Here is a 26367-nt window from a genome sequence, read left to right as displayed (position 1 = left end):
ATTGGATAATTGAAAAATTGTAATATTGAAACCTCAAAATCCTGACAGTTCTGCAATTTTTCGATATAAAATTTTTCAAATTCTCGATTTTTCATTTTTTAATTGTTCAACAAAGGACAAATTTATTCAAACTGAACTTTTGAAAAACCGGAAAATTGTAACACTGAAACATCAAAAAATAAAACAATTAAAAATCGAGAAATTCAAAAATCGACTAAAAGAAACAATTCTGAAATTTTTCGATGTAAAATTTTTCAAATTCTCGATTTTTATTTCTTCAATTTCTCGATTTGTCATTTTTTAATTGTTCAACAAAAGGACAAATTTATTCAAACCGAAATTTTGAAGAATTGAAAAAATAAAGAAAACTTGAAAAAAAAAAACGAAAAAATGAGACTAAAGAATGAAACTTGAAATATCGAAAAATTTAAAAATTTAAAAATTGAAAAATCGAAAAATGAAAAAATCGATAAATTGAACAAGTGGATAATTGAAAAAACAATTGAAAAATCGAAAAATTGTAATATTGAAACCTGAAAACCCTGATTAATGAAAAATCGAGAAATTGAAAAAAATCAAGAAAAAAAACAATTTTGCAGTTTTTCGATATAAAATTTTTCAAATTCTCAATTTGTAATTCGATTTTTCATTTTTTAATTGTTCAACAAAAGGACAAATTTATTCAAAGGGAAATTTTGAAAAATTTAAAAATCAGGTAAAATTGTAACATTGAAACGTCTAAAAATGATCAAATTGAAATATCGAAAAATTTTAAAATTGAAAAATCGAAAAATGAAAAAATGAGAAATTAAACAAGTAGATAATTGAAAAATTGTAATATAGAAACCTAAAAACCCTGATTAATTAAAAATCGAGAAAGTGGGAAATTGAAAAAACGGAAAACAAAAATTTCTATAAATTAAATAATCAAAAATACAACAAATTTTAATTTCAAAATCCAAAGATTTTAAAATGACATATCGAAAAATTGAAAAATCGAAAAATGAAAAAATTGAGAAATTGAATTGGATAATTGAAAAATTGTAATATTGAAACCTCAAAACCCTGATCAATTAAAAATCGAGAAATAAAAAAATCGACAAAAGAAGCAATTCTGCAATTTTTCGGTATAAAATTTTTCAAATTCTCGATTTTTCATTTTTCATTTTCTCGATTTTTTATTTTTTAATTGTTCAACAAAATAATTAAAAATCGAAAAATTGAAAAAATCAAGAAAAAAAACCCATTTTGCAGTTTTTCGATATAAAATTTTTCAAATTCTCAATTTGTAATTCGATTTTTCATTTTTTAGTTGTTCAACAAAAGGACAAATTTATTCAAAGGGAAATTTTGAAAAATGAAAAAATTAGAAATTAAACAAGTGGATAATTGAAAAATTGAAAAATTGTAATATAGAAACCTAAAAACCCTGATTAATTAGAAATCGAGAACGTGGAAAATTGAAAAAACGGAAAACAAAAATTTCTATAAATTAAATAATCAAAAACACAAAAATTTTTAATTTCAAAATCCAAAGATTTTAAAATGAAATATCGAAAAATTGAAAAATCGAAAAACGAAAAAATTGAGAAATTGAATTGGATAATTGAAAAATTGTAATATTGAAACCTCACAACCCTGATTAATTAAAAATCAAGAAAGTAAAAAAATCGACAACAACGAAGCAATTCTGCAATTTTTCGGTATAAAATTTTTCAAATTCTCGATTTTTAATTTTTCATTTTCTCGATTTTTTATTTTTTAATTGTTCAACAAAGGACAAATTTATCCAAACTGAACTTTTGAAAAACCGAAAAATTTTAACACTGAAACATCAAAAACAAAATAATTAAAAATCGAGAAATTGAAAAAATCAAGGAAAAAAACAATTTTGCAGTTTTTCCATATAACATTTTTCAAATTATCAATTTGTAATTCGATTTTTCATTTTTTAGTTGCTCAACAAAAGGACAAATTTATTCAAACGGAAATTTTGAAAAATTTAAAAATCAGAAAATTGTAACATTGAAACATCTAAAAATGAAAAAATGAGAAATTAAACAAGTGGATAATTGAAAAATCGAAAAATTGTAATATAGAAACCTAAAAACCCTGATTAATTAAAAATCGAGAAAGTGGAAAATTGAAAAAACGAAAAACAAAAATTTCTAAAAATTAAATAATCAAAAATACAAAAAAAATTTAATTTCAAAATCCAAAGATTTTAAAATGAAATAATCGAAAAATTGAAAAATCGAAAAACGAAAAAATTGAGAAATTGAATTGGATAATTGAAAAATTGTAATATTGAAACCTCAAAACCCTGATTAATTAAAAATCGAGAAATCGAAAAATCGACAAAACGAAGCAATTCTGCAATTTTTCGGTATAAAATTTTTCAATTTCTCGATTTTTAGTTTTTCATTTCCTCGATTTTTTATTTTTTAATTGTTCAAAGGACAAATTTATTCAAACTGAACTTTTGAAAAACCGAAAAATTGTAACACTGAAACATCAAAAACAAAATAATTAAAAATCGAGAAATTGAAAAATCGACAAAAAGAAGCAATTCTGAAATTTTTCGATGTAAAATTTTTCAAATTCTCGATTTTTATTTCTTCAATTTCTCGATTTGTCATTTTTTAATTGTTCAACAAAAGGACAAATTTATTCAAACCGAAATTTTGAATTGAATTGAAATATCAAAAAATTGAGATATCGAAGAATTGAAAAAATAAAGAAAACTTGAAAAAACACGAAAAAATGAGACTTAAAAACTGAAAAATGAAAAAATTGAGAAATTGAACAATGGGATAATTGAAAAAACAATTGAAAAATCGAAATATTGTAATATTGAAACCCGAAAACCCTGATTAATTAAAATTCGAGAAAGTGAAAAATTGAAAATAAGAATTAATTAAAGAAAAATTAAACAATCAAAAATACAAAAAAAAAATCAAAATTGAAACATTTTAAAATGGAAACCGGAAAACTAAAAAATTAAAATATTGTAAAAACGAAACATGGAAAAATTAAAAAATTGTAACATCGAAAAAACGAAACACTGAAAAATCGGGTAATTGAAAAGCCCAGAATTGTACACTTGAAAAAAATCCTATTAATAATTATTTGAAAAAAGTGAAAAATTAAAAATCGGGAAATTTAAAAATGAAACAATTAAAAAATTGTAAATTTGAAAAAAAAAATAAAAACGTCAAATTGAAAATTTTACTGAAAAATGAAACATCGAAAAATTAACAATTGAAAAAACCAAAAAGTTAAAAATCTCGAATTGAGAAAATAAAAAATCGAAGAAACAAAACAACTTGGAATTAAATTACATAGTTTAAAGTACTTTATTTTTAATTTTCCATTTTCTCAATTTTTCATTTTTTAATTTTTCAACAAAAGGACGAACTTATTAAAAGTGAAATTTTAAAAAATCAAAAAATCGGAAAATTGTAAAACTGAATAACTGAAAAATCAAAAAATTAAAAACTGAAAAATCGAAAAAGAAACATTGAAAAATCGAATAATTAAGAGGTCAACAATTGAAAAAGGAAAAATTGTAACCTTAAAAATGAAAAAACTGAAAATTTAAAAAACAGAAAAATCGAACAAATGCGAAATTGAAAATCAAAAATAGAAAAAACGAAGCTTGAAATACCGAAATATTTAAAAATTGCAATCTTAAAACTTGAGAAACTGAAAACTTCGATAATTGAAAAAATTGAAAAAAATGAAACATTGAACAATAAAAAAATTGAAAAGACAAAATGTTGAAAAAATAGCGAAAATAAAAAATCAGCAATTGAAAAATCAAAAAAAAAATCTCAAAATGGTAAAATCGAAAAAACGAAAAACTGTCAAATCTAAAAATTATAACATGAAACCTAGAAAAACTGACGAAATAAAAATCCAGAAAGTGGAAAATTGAAAAAACGAAAAACGAAAAACTGTCAAATCTAAAAATTATAACATGAAACCTAGAAAAACTGACGAAATAAAAATCCAGAAAGTGGAAAATTGAAAAAACGAAAAACAAAAATTTCTATACATTAAATAATCAAAAATACAAAAATTTTTAATTTCAAAATCCAAAGATTTTAAAATGAAATATCGAAAAATTGAAAAATCGAAAAACGAAAAAATTGAGAAATTGAATTGGATAATTGAAAAATTGTAATATTGAAACCTCACAACCCTGATCAATTAAAAATCGAGAAATTAAAAGATCGACAAAACGAAGCAATTCTGCAATTTTTTGGTATAAAATTTTTCAAATTCTCGATTTTGAATTTTTCATTTTCTCGATTTTTTATTTTTTAATTGTTCAACAAAGGACACATTTTTTCAAACAACTTTTGAAAAACCGAAAAATTTTAACACTGAAACATCAAAAACAAAATAATTAAAAATCGAGAAATTGAAAAAATCAAGAAAAAAAAAACAATTTTGCAGTTTTTCGATATAAAATTTTTCAAATTCTCAATTTGTAATTCGATTTTTCATTTTCTAATTGTTCAACAAAAGGACAAATTTATTCAAACGGAAATTTTGAAAAATTTAAAAATCAGAAAATTGTAATTTGAAACGTCTAAAAATGAACAAATTGAAATATCGAAAAATTTTAAAATTGAAAAATCTAAAAATGAAATACAAGTGGATAATTGAAAAATCGAAAAATTGTAATATAGAAACCTAAAAACCCTGATTAATTAAAAATCGAGAAAGTGGAAAATTGGAAAAACGAAAAACAAAATTTCTATAAATTAAATAATCAAAAATACAAAAATTTTTAATAAAAAAATCCAAAGATTTTAAAATGAAATATCGAAAAATTGAACAATCGAAAAATTAAAAAATTGAGAAATTGAATTGGATAATTGAAAAATTGTAATATTGAAACATCAAAACCCTGATTAATTCAAAAATCGACAAAACGAAGCAGTTCTGCAATTTTTCGGTATAAATTTTTTCAAACTCTCGATTTTTTATTTTTTAACAAAGGACAAATTTATTCAAACTGAACTTTTGAAAAACCGAAAAATTGTAACACTGAAACATCAAAAACAAAATTATTTAAAATCGAGAAATTGAAAAAATCAAGAAAAAAACAATTTTGCAGTTTTTCGATATAAAATTTTTAAAATTCTCAATTTGTAATCCGATTTTTCATTTTTTAATTGTTCAACAAAAGGACAAATTGATTCAAACGGAAATTTTGAAAAATTTAAAAATCAGAAAATTGTAACTTGAAACGTCTAAAAATGATCAAATTGAAATATCGAAAAATTTTAAAATTGAAAAATCGAAAAATTGTAATATAGAAACCTAAAAACCCTGATTAATTAAAAATCGAGCAAGTGGAAAATTGAAACAACGAAAAACATAAATTTCTATAAATTAAATAATCAAAAATACAAAAAATTTTAATTTCAAAATCCAAAGATTTTAAAATGAAATATCGAAAAATTGAAAAATCGAAAAACGAAAAAATTGTGAAATTGAATTGGATAATTGAAAAATTGTATTATTGAAACCTCAAAACCCTGATTAATTAAAAATCGAGAAATTAAAAATCGACAAAACGAAGCAGTTCTGCAATTTTTTGGTATAAAATTTTTCAAACTCTCGATTTATTTATTCAAACGGAAATTTTGAAAAATTTAAAAATCAGAAAATTGTAACTTGAAACGTCTAAAAATGATCAAATTGAAATATCGAAAAATTTTAAAATTGAAAAATCGAAAAATTGTAATATAGAAACCTAAAAACCCTGATTAATTAAAAATCGAGCAAGTGGAAAATTGAAAAAACGAAAAACAAAAATTTCTATAAATCAAATAATCAAAAATACAAAAATTTTTAATTTCAAAATCCAAAGATTTTAAAATGAAATATCGAAAAATTGTAATATTGAAACCTTAAAACCCTGATTAATTAAAAATCGAGAAATTGAAAAATCGACAAAAAGAAACAATTCTGAAATTTTTCGATGTAAAATTTTTCAAATTCTCGATTTTTATTTTTTGAATTTCTCGATTTGTCATTTTTTAATTGTTCAACAAAAACACAAATTTATTCAAACCCAAATTTTGAATTGAATTAAAAAATCAAAAATTGAGAAAACGATGAATTGAAAAAATAAAAAAAATCGAAAAAATGAGACTTAAAAACTGAAAAATGAAACTTGAAATATCGAAAAATTTAAAAATTGATAATTCGAAAAATGAAAAAATTGAGAAGTTGAACAGTGGGATAATTGAAAAAACAAATGAAAAATCGAAATATTGTAATATTGAAATCTGAAAACCCTGATTAATTAAAAATCGAGAAAGTGAAAAATTGAAAAAAATTAAACAATCAGAAATAAAAAAAATAACTTCAAAATTCAAAAATTTTAAAATGAAAACCGGAAAACTAAAAAATTAAGAAATTGTAAAAACGAAACATGGAAAAATAAAAAAAATTGTAACATCGAAAAAACGAAACACTGAAAAACCGAAAATTTTAAAACCGAGAAATCAAAGATTTCAAAGAATACAGAAACTGAAAAATCGGGTAATTGAAAAGCCAAGAATTGTACACTTGAAAAAAAATCGTAATAATAATTGAAAAAAGTGAAAAATTAAAAATTTGGATATTTAAAAATGAAACAATTACAAAATTGTAAATTTGAAAAAAAAATAAAAACGTAAAATCGAAAATTTGTAACACTGAAACCTTAAAAATTGAGAAATTGAAAAATCGAAAAAACGAAAAATTGTAAAATGATGGAAAATCGCAGAATTAAAATATCTGCAAATTAATTTTTTTAATTTTTCAACAAAAGGACAAACGTATTAAAAGTGAAATTTTAAAAATCAAAAAATTAAAAACTGGAAAATCGAAAAAGGAACATTGAAAAACCGAACAATTTAAAAATTGAGAAATCGAAGAACTGCAAAAATAAAGAAACTCAAAATAGAATAATTAAGAGGTCAACAATTGGAAAAGGAAAAATTGTAACCTTAAAAATGAAAAAACTGAAAATTTAAAATACTTGAGAAACTGAAAACTTCGATAATTGAAAAAACAACTGAAAATTTAAAAAATTGAAAAAAAAAACTGTAAAATCGAAAAACTGATTAATTAAAAATCCAGAAATAGAAAAATACGGAAAACAAAATTTTCTAGAAATAGAAAAATCGACAAATTGAAAAAACGAAACATTGAACAATAAAAAAAAATTAAAGTACCGAAATGTTGAAAAAATCGACAAAACAAAAAACTGTCAAATCTAAAAATTATAACATTGAAACCTGACAAAACTGACGAAATAAAAATCGAGAAACTGAAAAATCGACAAGAAAAAATTAAAAAAAAAAATGCTCAAACCACACAGATGAAAGCAATAATATTCGACTTTGGGCCAGTTTGAATTTAGCGCCGATGTACTTTGTTGTGTTTGGTCGGCACGGGTGCGGAAATTAATCATTTGGACAATGTTCAAAACATGGAGAAGATCATAAGAACCCTGGATCTACACACAACCTCATTTACCATGATTTTCGAAAACTATGCTAAAAGAGTTGTGAATCATACTCTAGATTAGTGTCACAGGTGAAGTAGGAAGGTGTTTATGATTTAAACCTTAAAATTTTATCTATAAGCAACTACTACTACTAAACATATTCAGTAATTTTTTATTGGAACCGAGATGTTTTGGAACTTTGTTTTTCCCAGGTTTATGGTTAGAATTTCATTCTCTTTAAATTCTTTCCGAATTCTTAATGTTGTGCCTGCAACCACTAGACTTTTTTTGTAAAATAATATTTTTTGATCTATGATGATTCAGGTCGATTTTACATAGATACTACATAGATAGGTTAAGTAAGCGTGACGCTGTAAACAACTCGCGGTTCGTTCAAATCTAAATGATTTTTTTCTAGTAGATTTTTAAATATTTTTTTTTATGTAAACACGTACTATTTCGTTTTATAGAATTCTAAAATCAAACTGACATCGTCTCGAGGGTTAACGTTCCAAACAAAACCTGTTGAACCATTAACAACCATGTTAGAAATCGAACTTGGGGAAAGGGCACCATTTACTAGTACTAGAATACCTCTCCGTGTACTAGCCGATCTGCTAACAAAAGATCATCAAGTATCCATTAGCTGTCCTTGGACTAACAAGCCTATTGTGGTTAAATTGAGCTTCACACCTCCTTTAACAACAACGTGGCGTTTACATACAGTACACCATAGGAAGTTTCTTCAAATTAATGTGACAAGCCAGTGCGACAAAGATATATACGTAGAAAAACCACAACTTATAGTGGGCGAATTTTGTAAAATTGTAGATCGAAATTCTAATTCTAGTCAAGTAAGTTATTACAAAAATACGGTGTATTAAAAATTTTGATATTTAACCATTCTATCAGATAATTCCTCATGGTTCGAGCTTTTCGTACATGTGGGAACTCCTCGCAACACCAAGTGCGCAAGCATCAACGATTAAAGGCGAATTCTCATTAGTCTACAGTTTTGATGGTATTGATGGTAGTAAATTGTACAAATACTATTTTGATATTAATGAATATCAGGTAAGTTACGACGATGTTTAATTCGAGTTCAAACTAAGTCGTTTTTCTTTTTAGACTCTATATATTTTAGAAGCAAGCGTAGAACCAACTAAAGGTAGCGAGTTTTGTCGAGATGGTGCTCTGTGTCATCTTCACTTAAAAATAACTAGTGTTGGTCACTCACTTGAACAAAATAATGTTCCCAAATCGGTGATGTACGAAGTTCTGGCGGAACAAAGTGTGTGGGCTGTTTGTGGCAGAACAGCTGGAGTTGTCTCTTTCGACTCGGATTCCGAACCCCAAACGGTGGTGTTAGATGTGATGCCTTTGACCAGTGGCTTTCTACCTTTGCCACTAGTACGAATATCAAAGTACATTCCGGCGGAAACTTCCGGTAAGTCTTAGGCTAGCTACATTTTGGTACTTAATTCAAATAGGGCAATTCCACGAAAATGTCAACCTCAGCACATTTTTTTTGAAAATTGTTAAATTAATCTAAATCTTACAATTAGTACTTCTAAAAACTTTAAATTTTACTGGCATATATTTGCTTTTACAGTACCATAACACCCGCAGTAAAAAATTCTTGTTATTGAGGAATAATAAAATTGTTCATCTCTTTCTTCTAATATATGTGATAATTCGTGCAAGTAACGATAAAGGACTAATTTTCATGTTATTCGGAAATATTAAAAATAATTGCAAATCAGGTTGCATTATCTCTTTTTCTCGTTCTCGCTCTCTATTTTCATTGTACTTTTATTGAAATTGCCTTGTGATTATTATTAAAAATCGCATCGTTACTTACGCGAAACAGGATAATTTTCTTTTGGTCGCTTAGCTTAGAAATTAAATAATTAGTCTTGACAGCCGTCAATCTACCAATAATTTGATTTTGCTGTGTTAATCAAAATGTCTTTAACATATATTGAAAGAGTAAGAAAACACCGACAAAAATTAAAGAGACTCAGAATACCTAAAATCAACCAACCGAAAATATCAGCAGGAATATAAGGCGAACATAAGCTCCACAAAGAAAAAAGACATTGCGCCAAAAAAAGTTAAAATGCCATGAAAATAAAAAGGAGAAAAGCGAGAAAAACCAAAATGAAAACAAACAAATGGAAATTTCAAATGATAATAATGTCAGCAAGTAAATAAATTGTAAATTCGGTAAGTTTGAATATTTTTTCTTTTAGCACTTGATCCTTTTACTTTAACATTACATACATTTGTTTATTTCAACTTATAAAGGTTTTCACAAAAAAATAAAATTTGCAAAATCAAATTTTATAATTTTCGAAAATGCTGGAAATGTTTCATTGTACTTCATGGGCGAGGCAATTTCTGTCCAAACAACCTTCGACCAACTTTTTCCTTTGTTTAAAACACGGATTTGCAATTTTTCTTACTTCCGTGACAGCTAATATTCACAAGTTCGAGTAAGAAACGATGACATCGTGTAAGTAACGCAATTTTTTCTCTTTTCAAACATAATCAAAATTAAACTTCTTCTCGGTTTTTGAAAACCCGAAAATTAAATTTTTTATCAATAAAACTGTTTTTGTATGATAATTCGCACCATAGAAAATGGAGAATATTTATCAATTCCAGAAAAGGCAGGTTCAAAGGTTTCGCGTAATTAACGCAAACTTTTAATTAAATTTTGACTAAACTAAATATGACTTTAGTAATATCAAATTATTAAGAAAAAAGAGAAAACAAATCTCTACGATTAGGTTAAAAAATGAAAGTGTAAAAGCACTTATGAGGACAGTTTAAAATAAAAAAACTTTGCAGAGTCCCGTACGATTTTAGCCTAAGTAACGGTGGAATTGTCCAATAACAACGTAAAAATTGAACTTTGTGTTTGAGGAATTTTAAAACATTGACGTTTTTACCAGTTCAATTAAAAAGATGTGCTTACTTTATTTTTATAACCGTTATTGTAAAATTTGGTTGTTTTGTGTTAGTTCTTCTTGGATTTTTTTTTTTTTTTCAAATTGACTGATTCATTAATTTTTTTGAGTCATCCTGTACATTGATTAAATACATACAGACCCATCCTATTGTTTGGACCCTAATGGCGCGCATAGGCAACCCCCATAACGCCACCAATGTTGTTGTTTAATCTACCACGCAAAAGAGGGCGACGAACAAATTTTGTAAGAATCTAACACAACTTTGCCGTTATTTCTAGTCAATTAGATTTTATTTCGTTTTGAAGTTTCTGATAAATAAGTGGGATTATTATAATGAATAAAAAATACAAACAAATTATCACTTGTTGTTTTAAATACTAGCTTGTTAGTGCTATTGAAGACGTTAAAATAAATGTATGGTTAAAACTAAAGAAAACACGATTATTATTTGAAATAAAAATAAATAATATCAAGAACTTGTCTTTTTTAACACAAATTATTAAAAAAAAATCAATACATTTTCAGTGACGAGTTATCGATATAATTGTACTTGCATCATAAAATGTGAAAAAAAAAGACTTATTTTCGACTTTATGCGGCATATTTTCCCCGTTTTTTTAGACATTAATGCATATATATGTTTTGCTTATAGTGTATATCTATCATGGCAAGTATTAGTCCCGCCCACCCATCCTTTATTTTCTTCGAGTATATGTCATTTGCCAAAATCTGTCTTAACAGGCAGTAGCCCCACCCACCCACCTTCTCGTTTCTTAGAGTATATGTCATTGGCAAAAATCAGTATTATCTTAGCAGCTACTAGCTCCGCCCCCCACCCCCTCTCTTTTCTTAGAGGGTATGCCATTTGCCAAAATCAGTGTTATCTTGGCAGCTACTAGCTAGTGGGTGGAGCTAGTGCCTGCTAAGATAAGACTGAAGTTGGCAAATGATTTAGTCTCTAAGAAAATGAAGGGTGAGTGGAAGGGTCTGGTACTTCTAAGATAAGACTGATTTTGGCAAATGAGATCACTCTAAGAAGAGAGGGCGGGTGGGCGGGGTTAGTTCTTGCTAAGATAAGCCTGAAGTGGGCAAATGGCTTATTAGTCTCTAAGAAAATGAAGGGTGAGTGGAAGGGTCTGGTACTTACTAAGATAAGGCTAATTTTCGCAAATGAGATCCCTCTAAGAAAATAGAGGGCGGGTGGGCGGGGGTAGTGCCTGCTAAGATAAGACTGATGTTGGAAATGACGTACCCCCTAATAAAATGAAGCATAGAGGATACCTATATCATTTGCCAAAATCAGTCTTATCTGGCCAAGTATTAGCTCCACCCACCCACCCTGTATTTTCTTCGAGAATATCTCATTTGCCAAAATCAGTATTTTCTTAGCAGGCAGGGGCCCCAACCACCCACCCACTCTTTATTTTCTTCGTAGATATGTCATTTGCCAAAATCAGTCTTATCTTGGCAGCTACTAGCTAGTGGATGGGGCTAGTACTTGCTAAGATAAGACTGATTGTGGCAAATGAGATCCCTCTAAGAAAATAGAGGGCGGGTGAGCGGGGCTAGTGCCTGCTAAAATAAGAGTGATTTTGCCAAATGACATACCCTCTAATAAAATGAAGGGTAAAGGATATATCATTTGCTAAAATCGACTTATCGTGGCAAGTATTGGCTCCTAAAAAAATATTGTAAATTTTGAGAAAACGCATTTAAATTCATTTTGCTTTGTATTTATCAGTAACAAAAACGAGCCCACCAATGCGTAAAAAAAATCGAATGTGTTACTTACATTTACTTTTAACAAGTATTTAAAATAAGTAATAATTTGTATGTTATATATTCATTATAATAAATCCCATTTATTTTTCAGGAACTTCTAAACGAAATAAAATTTAATTGACTAGAAATAACGGCAAAGTTGTAATAGGCTCATTATCTTAATACTTACTATGAGATTTTCACAATTTTCTTCGTCGCCCTCTATCGAGTGGTAGATTTAAGTATCGTTTTGTTGCTATTATGGGGGTTGCCTATGTGCACGATTAGGGCCCTAGCCACAGTATAGATATCAATCAGTAGGGACAACTCGCTATTTTTACTGACCCGTTTTCAGAGATATGTAAAAGACTATATACAGATATTTAATGTTCTCGTGGACATACGTTTAGGGCCAAGATGTCACTGTACGTTTATATCTCCCTCTTTTTCTCTAGCACGTATAATGGTAACCCGATATCTGAAGGTCTCGCTCTGTAGGGCGCAACCAATCAGTTGGCGCAACGTTTGTCGTTGATGCCGTTCTTGTGTTTGTGCCGGTCCCTGTCAGACCACTCAAACTGTGGGTGGTTATGATTATCTATAATTGCCGCCATCAGAACGGGCCAATAACAAGACAACCACCTTTTAGAGAGTGATCGATGTAGCCTACACTTGGCAATCCATAGTACTGGTGCTGATATATAGAAAAGGATAGGCGACACAAAGTATTGCTACTCTTAGATCATAGATGTTGATCTAGGGATCGGGAAAGCTATAACCACATCTGTCTTTTACATATCTCTGCCCGGTTGCATGGGTGGTCATTTGTCTTGTGACCGTATGAGGGCGCGCAACGCAACTTCTCTTTCTTACGCATTGGGACATTGAACTGCGGTACTTTGGTTGTCTAGTGACTTTAATGTGAAATATTTGAAATTTGGCAGTTTAGTTGCATTGGTTTTGATGATTTAAGGCTGATCTTCCGGTGTAATTATTGCAGTTAAGTGTAATTTTCACAGAGACATTTTAAAAAGCGTTGTTCACGTTTTCATAGAACTATTGTTTACTGTTTAATTTTTTTTGTTAAAAAATTAAATGTACATATATTAGCGTTTTCTAATAACGTTGAATTTTACAACCATTTACAGCCATCATGAAAAAGAAATTAATGAAACGTAAAATCGTAATCAGAGAAGCGGGCCACATCTAAATTTCAACACGGCATCTCTGTTATAGGGCGCTTAATTAATTATTTATTATAATAGACTGTGTGGTTTCTAAAATCAACTAGTTACAAAATGTTATTGTTATTACACTATTTTTAAGTCTTTTGCAAAAATTCATTTGCACAAAGTGTAGTAAATTGTGTACACGAATCAATTTTAAAATGAAGCGTTTGTGATCCTTTTTCAATTGGGTGGCGACATCTAGAAATATTTTGGGCAACGACTACCGACGACGGCTTAAAATTCGGGTCAGAAAGATCAAAGGCGCCGACACGAGTTGTCCCTACTGATTGATGTCTATACTGTGTCCCAATCGCACGCGTGTGCAACCCCCATAACGGCAACGTAGTTGTTGTTCAATCTACCACTCGACAGAGGGTGACGAACAAAATTTGTAAGAATCTCATAGTTCAGTTTCTACACTTTATCAGTACCTCGTAAAATTTTACTACCGCTACTTTGAGGGATTGTCGGACAATGCAGGGGGATAATGACGCCAATAAAAGGAGCGTCAGTGTATAGTGGGCTAGAAACATTCAGGGTTGCATTGAATTTGTGATTTATGGTTTTGTATCCAACCTTCATGGTTAACTTTGAAATATTAATAAAATTTTACTAGATACTGATGTAATGTACTTACTGTAAGCATTAAGATAATTTACAACAAAATTGCCAATTAGATTTTATTTCGTTTTGAAGTTTCTGATAAATAAATGGGATTATTATAATGAATAAAAAATACAAACAAATTATTACTTGTTGTTTTATATACTTGTTAGTGCTATTGAAGACGTTAAAATAAATATATGGTTAAAACTAAAGAAAACGCGATTATTATTTGAAATAACAATAAACAATATCAAGAACTTGTGCCATGCATTAAAAACATTCATTGTAAATAAGTAAATTATGTAAGTAAACCATAAAACCACTAATAATCTTTTTTTGACACAAATTATTCAAAAAAAATCAATACATTTTCAGTAACGAGTTATCGATATAATTGTACTTAGATCATAAAATGTGAAAAAAAAAATTTTAATAATAATAATAATGGTAGTTTATTTTCCCACAGACATTTAACGTCCTTATGGGAACAAAAATACAAATATGTATGTATATGCGAACTTAATAATAATAGTAATAATAAAGGAAAAAAATTAATAATAAGGTATGCTGTTACAATTAGAACAAAAAAAAATAAATAAACAATAAAGATTCACATAATCAAATACTGTATAATAATTGCTATTACTGATTGTAGTGCGTAAGAAGAATATTTTTAAATTTACGGTTACAGACATTATCAAAAAAAAAAAATCAAATTTATCACTAACACAGTTATACAATTTGAAACAGTTTAGAAGAGGCGAGTTGTAGTGATGAAATGTGTTAGGAATTTTATAAGAAAATGTGAATGCGTGTCTACTAATAAATTCTGTTTACATTTATTTTTATTTCACCAAGAAGTTCAGCATTTTTAATTGTACCAAATATTATTTTTTGTAGAAACGTTAGACACGCTACATATCTTCTGCTTGAAAGAGAGTTTTCATTTATTAGATGTAACAATGCTTTCTGCTCATAGTGTGGTGTTGGATAGTGTCCGTACGTCTTATAAAATAAATATTTACAAAATTTTCGTAAAACATTCTCTAAGTAATCAATATATGTTATTTGCCAAGGACACCATACACAACAACAATATTCCAGTTTGGACCTAACCAAGGTATAAAATAACAATTTAATTGGAAAATTATTCCTCATGCCAGAGGTATTTCTAATAATGAACCCTAGCAACTTCAGTCCCTTCTGTATAATGTAGTTATAATGTGCGGTATGAAAGAAAGTTTATTATCTACTATAACTCCAAGAACTGCTCACAACGCTCAAGTACATTACCAAGAATATTGTAAAAGAAACCCACATTAACATTTTTCCTACTGATTGACATTACTTTACATTTTGCTGTATTAATGCGAAGAAAGTTCCTGCTACAATATCCTGCAAACAAATCAATACTGTGTTGAAGATGCAAACAGTCAGAGTATGAGTTTATAATATTGACAATTTTTAGATCATCGGCGTATACATAAAACTTACAGTTTATGTATTCACAAACGTCATTAAAAAATATAATAAAAAGAAGTGGTCCAAGATTGGAACCTTGGACGACTCCACTATTACAAGAAAATTCTTCTGATTGATAACTGCTATATTCCACATATTGGCGCCTGCACATTATAACTGATTTTAATAGTTGAACTAAACTACAAGAGAGACCAAAGTTTTGTAATTTGTTAAGTAAAATACAATGATGCACTTTATCGAAAGCCTTAGTCAGGTCTGTGTATACAACGTCAACTTGTTTTCTTTCATCAAGAGCCTGCGAAGCGAATTGTGTAAATTCAAATAGATTGGTTGCCGTTGACTTTCCCTTTACAAAACCATGCTGTTCTTTGTTTATAAAATTGACTACACGCGAATATAAAACTTCTGATAATATGCACTCAAAAAGCTTAGCAAAATTGGATAACCTTTAATCTTTAATCTTTATTGATCATTCTACAGGTAAAAACCCAGTTACAGAGATCAAAGTGTACAATATAAAATACAATAACACAATAAAATGACAGGCTATACATAATAGAGACAATAGAACGTTTCACGATTCCACAACACAACACAAAGCGGCACGAGCATGATTTAAAATTGAATTTATTGAGTCATGGTGTAAATCACAATCTTGACAAAGAACGTTGTATGTGGACATCAGTACTGCTACTGGAGCTTTGACTGCTACATTGGTACGGCTGTAAGAGACCTTGAACAACGCAGTCCAGGAAGAGGAACATTAAACCGAAGGGAACCCAAGATAAAGGGGCAATCAATTTTACCATCAGCTAACTTATATAGGAAACGCAAAACATTCTTCGAGTTTCTAGAGAAGAAAATTGAAATCTATTCAAGAGAATATTGTAATCGATGCCACGTACAGGATAAGCACCGTCCATTCTGAAGGCGAGAAATTTTAAAAAACGTCGTTGCACTTTTTCAATGGACATATTATATGTTCTATAGACGGGGTACCAGATCAACGCACCATATTCAAGGTGAGGTCGCACCAATGAGCAAAACAGGGTATTCAAAATGGTCAAATTGGTAAAATTTCGACAGTTTCTATATATAAAACCGTAGATTTTGAATGCCTTATTGATAGCATTAAATATATGCTCTTTAAACATAAGTTGAGCATCAAACAGGATACCTAGATCTTTGAAATTGAAATTGCGGTGCAATACTGTTCCTTCAATTGAATATGGGTATATATTGTAATTGAGTTTTTTTGTAAAGGATGCAATACTGCATTTAGATAAATTTAGGCGAAGACGATTAGAACTACACCACTTGGATAGAACATTGAGACAATTTTGTAATGTGACACAGTCAGCAATTGACACGATTTCCATGAAGATCTTTAAATCGTCAGCGAAGAGCAATTTATTACAGTGTTCCAGCGCGTCAGTAATATCATTGATATACATTAGAAATAAAAGAGGTCCAAGGTTGGATCCTTGGGGGACACCTGATGTTGAGACAAAAACTATAGATTTAAATTTACGATGTACAACTTGTTGACGCCTATTGAGAAGATAAGATTTCAGAAGAGCAAGAAGAGAGTTAGAGAAACCAAAGGTTTCAAGTTTCTTAAGCAGGACGTAGTGATCAATTTGATCGAAGGCCCTCTGAAAATCCGTATATATAACATCAACTTGACTATTTCTATCTAGCGCATTAGAAGCGAACTGGGAGAAACATGCTAGATTAGTAATGGTGGATTTTCCTTGCATAAACTCATGCTGATATTCAGAAATATAATTTTTAACAGAAGTATAAATACGAGCATACAAGATGCTCTCAAATACTTTGGAAAAATTGCATAAGATGGATATGGACCTATAGTTTGTGACTTGGGAGGGATCCCCTTTCTTTAGTACCGGACAGATTTGTGCCAATTTCCAGATATTAGGAAATGTAGATGACTTCAACATAATATTAAAGATATGTGAAAGCGGTTTAGAGAGAACATGGGCACAATCTTTTAATAAAAAACTTGGGATGCTGTCAGGTCCAGAAGTCATAGAGTTCTTCATACGCTTCAATTCTCCAATAATTTCATCTTCAGATATATATGTAACCGATACTGTGTTGTTAACCTTCGTGAAAATAACATCGTCTGTGAGAGGTGAAGAGTCAATAAAAACACTTTTGAAGTAATCAGCAAAGGAGTTGACAATAATATTAGGATCAGAGTTGCATTCATCGTTGTAAAACATTGTACCGGGAATACGCGTAACACCTCTCTTTGAGCGGACAAAGGACCAAAACTTTTTTGGATCCAGGGTAATGTTCTTTTCCATCTGCAATAGGTATTCGGTATATGCGTTAGTGATGAGTTTCTTAGCATCAGATCTAAGTTTCCGAAAGTGGTCATGAAAGTACAGTTTATGAGTCTTCACATATTTTGTACGCATGACCGATTTGAGTCGAAGGCATTTTATAATTTCTTTGTGGAACCAAGGAGGGTATATGCGTCGTGTTTTCTTGGAAGAGCCAACTTTGGGCACGCACAAATCAAATAGAGAATATAAGACAGTGTACATGTGTTCACAGGCGTCATCGACATTGCTAAAATTGTATATATTGGACCAGTCATAATTTAATAATAAGTCATAAAGGCAAGAAAAATCAGCTTTTCTAAAATTAAAACCAGCGTCATCAGAGTTAAAACAGAAATTGCTACTTTTCTTGCAAGGCACCAAATCAATATGGAATAACAATGTAGGATGAAGTGGATCTTCTGGTACCAGAAAAAAATCAGATCTCAAAACGGTGCAGGGAAACGTAGAAAATATAAGGTCAAGCAAACTGTCTTAGTTATTCAGAATATGATTATACTGGGAGAAGGCGCAAAATGATACAAAGTTATTAAGGCAGTGACTGAAGTTATTGTTTAATTCGGATCCAAACTTAGGAGTATTAAAATCACCTACGAAGAGAACAAGATTGTTATGGATTTGATCAAGACTGCTAACGAGATCAAAGAAATCCACATAATCAGTAAAAGATACAGATGGAGGGATATAAACAGTAAAGATAAAAAAATGCAAGTAATTGGAGAGAAAGATTTCAATTCCCTCAAAGTCGATGGATGGAATAGCGTTGGTAATATTGGAAACGTCAACTGTACAACACGAAAACTTGTTATTGATGGCAATCAAAACTCCGCCACCTCTGACAACACCCAGATGTTTATACTTTCGATCACAGCGAAAGATGCAATAGTTGTCAGGAAATAGTTCTGAATTTGCCACGTCCTCATGCAACCATGTTTCAGTAAGAATTAAAACGTCGACCTCGTCAACACAAGATAATAAGTTGTTAGAAAATGAGTCAAATTTGGAGTTTAAGCCTCTAACATTCTGATACAAAAAGCTCAGAGTCGTAGTGATGAAAGTACTATTAAGTGAAGTGTTTTGAATTAGAGAATTGGATGCCGTTAGACGTGAAACTAAGTTATTTTTATTTAAAATTTGGGAACGCAGACGAACCAACTCGAAAAAACTGAGGTTTACCGTGCATAGAAGTTGAATTATTGATTGAAGTGGTAAATATTTCATTTCTAGGAGCTGAAGTATAATGTTGGCATTTTATCGGAGAAATAGGTGCAGTATTTAGGGCATCAACATTGCCTCGAGACAAGTAATTAACAAGAGAAAATATTATAGTTCTCCTAGTAGCGTCATTGATGGAAATATGAGATTGAAACTGTCTAAATATAAATTTATTTGCATCAAGGAAAAATATATTATTATGCGTATTGGATGTTGCCATTTTATGTAATTGACAATTAATCTCATATGCAAATTTGTTTAAGACGGGACGATCTGGCGAAAATGGATAACCAATAAGAATAATCTTAATATTTTTAAATTTGCCAGAAGCTAAGTCGTTGAAAATATTATGATTCAGTATTTTGCCACTCGATACTTCTACATCTCCGCCAAATATCATAACGAAGTCTTGACAGTGAACCGTCGAAATATTATCGGCAACTATCTTTTCAAAAGATGCATTGGGCTTGATTATGGAAGAAACGTCGTATTCATTGCGTCATAGATATTCGTTGAGTAATTTGACACAATTACGTCCCTTACCATCAGCCAGTAAAATAATTTTACGTCGATTAAATAGGTGGGTCTTGGGCAGATACGGTTTATCAGTTTCAGAGGGTGTACAAGCAGGTGTTTGGTTAGTAGAAATTGACCCTAAGTTGGTTTTAAAAATAGTATCTACCACAGGCTTAAAACCATCAAATTCTTGTCTAACAGACGTCGTAATAGATGATTTTAGATCATCACGTAAATTTTCAAATAACATGGATACGCGTTCCTCAACTTCATCTAAAATATGTTTAATAGAATCCTTGCAACAGGTCTATAATTTTTTTATGTCACTTTTACCGCCAGATTTAAAGATAGGACAAATTTTTCAGTTTTTCCAGACAATAGGATACGATGTAGTTTTTAAAATTAAATTAAAAAGATGACAGATGGGAAACAGAAAACAATTAATACAATCAACCACAATATATGCAGGAACACCATCAGGACCGGAGACACCATTGCACTTAATTTTTTTCACTGCTCTTAATATATCACAGTGATCAATCTTGAACATATGTAAAACAGGGAAATATTCACAGCCAGATTTAATACGTAAACATGGGCAGCACCTATTATCACAGAAATTACAAACAGAGTTTACATTATCACAGAACTGATCACATATATGGTTTTCATCATGACTGAACACGGAAGCAAATTGACGAGCAAACGCGTTTACAATTTCCTGTGGAGAATTCAAAGTGTTGTTACATGTCATAGATGCAGGTATCCTGCTTTGACCCCTCTTTGTGTTTATAAATGACCAAAAATTATTTGGATTTCGTTTGATGGAATTTTCTGCTGTTACTATAAATCCGCGATATGCTCTTTGTATTTCACTTTTAATTTTTTTTTTTAAGTTCTTTAAATTTATCGAGATGATACAATAGTCCTGTTTTCCTTATCTACTCCAGTGATGCCTTTTTTGTTTTATCATGTTAATTATAAGTTTGGTAAACCAAATCGGTTAGTCACTCCTTTTGGAATTACCTTTCCTTAGTCGAACTGTCTGAACAAACTTTTCATGCAATGTGTTATAAAAGTAGTTACAAGCGGAATCTGGATCACTAAATTCTTCGATTTTTGACCAATCAGTATTTGCCAGTAACAAATATAGCTCTTCTAAGTTCGCTTTCCGAAAGTTGAAGCTTACCGAATTGGGGTTCTCTACAAAGCGAAATTCCATACCTTTAACCAATATATCGAGTTTTAAGCATGGGTGATGCGGGTCTTCAGAAACTAGTGCAGATTCATGTTTTGACACTTCAACTGTAATATGATCGTTTTGCTAGAATGAGATCCAAAAGTCGCAAATTATGATTAAGCACTGCATTTTGTTGAGACAGGTTAGCAATCGAGATAAAGTGGCAAATGTTGTCAAACACATATGATGATTTATTACCATCGAGACAGTTTACATATTCCGGGATATTAAAATCACCAGCAATAATCACCGGGTGTGAAAATTTAAATTCAGTTCTAGGTGCTCAAATAATTGGAGATAACTATTACATGTTAGTCCTGGAGGAAGGTATACAGAAAGCAAAATAATTTTTTGTTTATCAAATGAAATACTTGCGGCGACCAGTTCACATTCAGGTATAGGTGACACTAAATTTATAGAAGTACATGAGTATGTATCTTTCACGGCAATTAGAACACCTCCACCTCTAGTTGGCCTATCACTGCGAAATACTTGATAACCAGGAGGAAATAACTCACTGTCTGCTACTCCGTTGTACAACCAGGTTTCTGTTAGTAGAATTATGTCAGTATCATTTAAACATATATTTAAATAAAAATCAGTAGTTTGTGTGTTAAGTCCACGGACATTTTGATATATACCTTTAAGACTTTTAAAAGATTGACTGTTTGTGTTTGTCTGTAGGATTAATGGTTGTTTTTTGTCACGATTTTAGGAACACCATTATAATATTTAAGTGAAATGTTTTTCTCCCCCTTGTTGATTCTCTCTTTAAACTCTTTACGTGTTTTATACGCCACATCTTGTTGCATTTTCGTCAAATCCCGGTTAACATAGATGCCGTTCCTGGTTCGATATTTTGTAACAATTTCTCGGACAATAACCGATGAAGAGAGTGTCACTTTTATCAGTCGCGGTTTATTAGAGATCTTTCCTATTCTTAGAGTCTTCAATATCTCAGTTTCACCAATGCCAGTAGCTGAAATTAAGTTGACTACTTTGTTGCGATCGTCACTGGCCTTTTTTTCATTGGATTCTTCTTGGGACTCCGGTAAGTTACTCAGTATGATGTTGTGAGACCGAAACTGCCTTTCTTCAACTTCTTCGAGAATTTTTCCATCTGAAAGGACGCATGGCCCATGGGATTTTTCATCTTTCAACAGTTCGATTTCTTGTCTCAATCTCTTGTTCTCTTCGACGAGGTCACCTACCACTTTTTTTTACGTCTGCTAGCATCATGGTCAACGAATTGATTGTAGCGACTAGGTTTTTCACTGAATTTACATCTTCAATATCTGAAGTTTGGGCGCACTACCGGAATCACAACATTTTTTCTTTTCCGCACAACTTAAGTGTGACCAAACTCCACAATCACCACAATAGATTTTCTTTCTTACAGCTGGATTATTGCATACTCAGCAGAGCACTTTATCAGCACCACCGTTCGCATCCGCCATCTTATACTTTTTTCGTGTTTATGCGGTATATTTTACCCGTTTTTAAGACATATTAATGCATATTTGTCTATAGTGTATATCTATCTTTGCCACCCTTTATTTTCTTCGAATATATGTCATTTGCCAAAATCAGTCTTATCTTGGCAGCTACTAGCTAGTGCCTACGAAGATAAGACTGAAGTTGGCAAATGACTTAGTCTCTAAGAAAATGAAGGGTGAGTGGATGGGTCTGGTACTTACTAAGATAAGATTTTGGCAAATGAGATCCCTCTAAGAAAATAGAGGGCGGGTGGGCGGGGCTAGTGCTTGCTAAGATAAAACTGATGTTGGCAAATGACTTTGTCTCTAAGAAAATACAGGGCGGGTGGGCGGGGCTAGTGCTTACTAAGATAAGCCTGATGGAAATGACATACCCTCTAATAAAATGAAGGATAGCGGATACCTATATCATTTGCCAAGATCAGTCTTATCTGGGCAAGTATTGGCCCCACCCACCTACCCTTTATTTTCTTCGAGGATGTGATTTGCCAAAATCAGTCTTATCTAAGCAGGCAGTGGCCCCACCCACTCACCCTCTCTTTTCTTAGAGGATATGTCATTTACAAAAATCAGTCTTACCAGGCACTAGCCCCGCCCACCCGCTCTTTTCTGAGAGGGTATGTCATTTGCCAAAATTAGTCTTATCTTGGCAGCTACTAGCTAGTGGGTGGGGCTAGTACTTGCTTAGATAAGACTGATTGTGGCAAACGATATATCCTCTAAGAAAATAGAGGGTGGGTGGGCGGGGCTAAAGCCTGCTAAGATAAAAGTGATTTTGCCAAATGACCTACCCTCTAATAAAATGAAGGGTAGGGGATATATCATTTGCCAAAATCAGTCTTATCTTGGCAAGTATTGGCCCCTAAAAAAATATTGCAACATTTTGGGAAAACGCATTTAACTTCATCTTCCTTTGTATTTTATAACAAAAACGAGCTCACCAACGCGTAAAAAAATCCAGTGTGTTATTTACATTCATTTTTACGTTTTCAATAGCACTAACAAGTATTTAAAACAACAAGTAATAATTTGTTTGTGTTATTTGTTCATTATAATAAATCCCATTTATTTATCAGAAACTTCTAAACGAAATAAAATCTAATTGACTAGAAATAACGGCAAAGTTATGTTAGGCTAATGAGCCTAACACAACTACTACAACATTACTAATTTTCTTCGTCGTCCTCTATCGAGTAGTAGATTTAAGTACCGTTTTGTTGCTCTTATGGGGGTTGCCTATGTGCACGATTAGGGCACAGATTACGGATACCAGATAGTTCACTCAGCTGTCGGCACTTTGAAGTCGGTGTCCCGAGATTTCAAGCGGTATTCACGCTACTACGCACGCTCTACCAAAATTGGTTCGCAAGCTTTGAATTTAAAAGCACGGCGGTCAGAGAAAAATTACAGCGATGATGCAAGGGATGAGGTTCTAAGTGAAGAAAAAACGAACAAAATACTTATTTGCCTTACACAAAATGATTTATGATTATTACAAATGCTTAACATTTCACAATTTCCTCTAAAAAGAATTGCAGACACATGCATCGGCATTAAAAAATTTTAGAGCGTAAAAAACACGTATTCTCGAATATAGTGCTAACAAGAAAGTGGTGTTAAAATTTTTGCATGGTGAATAAACTCTTCTTTCGGTAACTCTTTAACTATACGGCTTAAAGGGTTACCGAAAGTTAGAAGAATTGAAGGGCATAGTTAATGAAATTTGCTGCGCTTGCCTTTCTGAATTTTGTTGTTACAGTTTTCTAATCTACTCGACTTTATAATGATCTTCGATTTTTGGTGGTTATTTAAGACTGAAACGAGTTTAAAGGAAAATAAGGGAAAATGTTTTATTCTCATATTCATTTACAAAGTCAGGCATTATAGACAAGATATATTTACTAAACGATACTATAATACAGTTTAATGCAGGTAGGTATTTATTTAACTAATTTTCTGATTATTTTAAAACTTTTAAAAAATCCCTTCGTAACCAAAAAACGTAGAAATTAATCCTTGTAATGTTATTTATTCCCTGAATTATTACCTAAACTTTTATTCTTATATCTGCTTCATTGTAAATATTATTTTGCGTGTTAATCTGTCGAACCAGTTTCAAAGAGATTTAAAAGTGCTGAACCAATTTTAGTGTCATGCGCACGGAAAATTTGCGGACAGTTACGCCCACAAGTGAACCATCTGGTATCCGTAATCTGTGATTAGGGTCCTAGCTATTTGACGGCGACAAACCAGTGGCGGATCGAGGGGGCCTTAACCATAAAATCATGACAGAAACTTTACCATTGTTAAAAATGTAAAATAAAAAAAAAATAAGCAAAAGAGCTATTAACTACCGACACTACAATAATAATAGAACACTGCACACTAAATCAACTCGGCATGCCATAGATTTTCCATGATCTGAGTGACCGTAAATCTCGTATTTATGTTATCTTAACTTAACACTCATCCTCTACATCATTAACTCAGTAGTTCTTAACAGCGATGCATTATACAGCCAACTCGCAAACAAATCGTTCTAAGTATGTTACAGCCACTATATCCGGAAAAACTTGCTCTACACGAAATTGGTCACTTCCGGTCGTGTCACTTATTTATGACTTGCAACCAGGCAGCCACCTGCACAAAAAGCTGCCCCCGGAGTTTTGTTTTTGGATTTGTGTATACAGGGTGATGGAAAAAAAATTACTCAATTTATTTTATTGATTAAATCGAGAACTGCAAAACCGAATCCCTTGAAATCTCGCAGACGTTTTCAAGTTATATAATGTGTGTGTTTTTGCAGATAAATCTGGGAAGATCGATAGTCATCCACGTTTGGAGCCATTTGGTCAAGGACAGGTTTACAACAACAGCAAAGGAAAACAAGTACACGTCATTACTGGGGTCAGCGACGGACATATTACATAGCTAGATGTTTACTTGAACGTTACAAATTGTTAAAGTATTACTATTGCTAGAATTAAAATAAATTTCAGGTTGTTCATTAATGTTTTGACTGATTTTGTGCCAATTTGATTTACTTGCCTTTCTGATATTGTTATTCTTGCAAGCAAAAAAAGATGTATCGTTGCTGGCTTTTCCAATTTTCGGTCACAGCATTCAGTTTCAGTACCGTAGCTGAAGGATTCATAGCTGTACAGTACATTGAAAGTTACGTGTAATTACAAACTTGGGTAGGAGTTTATATAAATTTATATATTTTTTTTTATGTAATTTACTTTACATGCTGTATATTATTAGTGTAAATATCTACCTTTTAAGAAATAAACGTATATTTATTATTTGTTAATTGTCTATTTATTGCTATAAATTCACATCAAAAATAGAGCAAATAAACAACAGGGTTTTATTGACAACATTCTTTTACTTAAAAGAACAAAACAGTTGTTACATTTGAGAGACAAGTTATACCTGCGCCTGCAACAAAATCTGTACTGATAACCTATAAGTACATTAAAATTGTGCTGAATATTTACTGGCATGTTAATTAATTAATTAACTGAGTTGCATTATTAATTAAAACATCATAATAGAATCTGCTCATGATCACATAGACTTTGTTACTGTTGAAACTAAGCGACTGATGTGCTAATATCTAACTCATCCAATATATAATATAAATAAAAATATATTTATGAGGTAAAAGTCGAAACTTATTAAAAATTGCATAAACAACCAATTATGCATTTGAATTAAAGCAAAATGATAAAATATAATTAATAAAGTTCTACTAATTCGGCAATATGTACAATAAACTAACTTCAGCTAAATTAAAAGGAATCTATCCTTCTATAACTGGGACTAAAATCATACTTACACCTACATGACGGATGACTATATTAATTCTTCTTTTTGTGAGAAAACTGATTCGCTTAATCTGATCTCAGTTGACAAAAAAATAAAAATTAAATCAGTTTTCTTGTAATGAAGGATTTTTA

At 30.6% G+C, this 26367-nt stretch overlaps 1 protein-coding gene across 1 annotated transcript in view; it reads left to right on the top strand.

Moving 5' to 3' along the window:
• LOC135135999 (trafficking protein particle complex subunit 10) overlaps positions 1 to 25718 on the top strand; it is a 39303-nt gene extending 13585 nt beyond the window's left edge. Inside the window, exons 10-13 of the mRNA XM_064065104.1 lie at positions 7987 to 8370; positions 8429 to 8590; positions 8645 to 8963; positions 25212 to 25718. Coding sequence (XP_063921174.1) covers positions 7987 to 8370; positions 8429 to 8590; positions 8645 to 8963; positions 25212 to 25336 — 990 coding nt within the window. The 3' untranslated portion in view covers positions 25337 to 25718. The remainder of the gene's footprint in view (positions 1 to 7986; positions 8371 to 8428; positions 8591 to 8644; positions 8964 to 25211) is intronic.
• Positions 25719 to 26367: the final 649 nt, after the last annotated feature.

This window comes from Zophobas morio, unplaced genomic scaffold (assembly GCF_036711695.1).
Source record: "Zophobas morio isolate AGI-343-1 ecotype UQ-CSIRO unplaced genomic scaffold, CSIRO_AGI_Zmor_V1 ptg000026l, whole genome shotgun sequence".
NCBI classification, from domain to species: domain Eukaryota; kingdom Metazoa; phylum Arthropoda; class Insecta; order Coleoptera; family Tenebrionidae; genus Zophobas; species Zophobas morio.
This window is presented reverse-complemented; position numbering and strand designations above follow the sequence as displayed.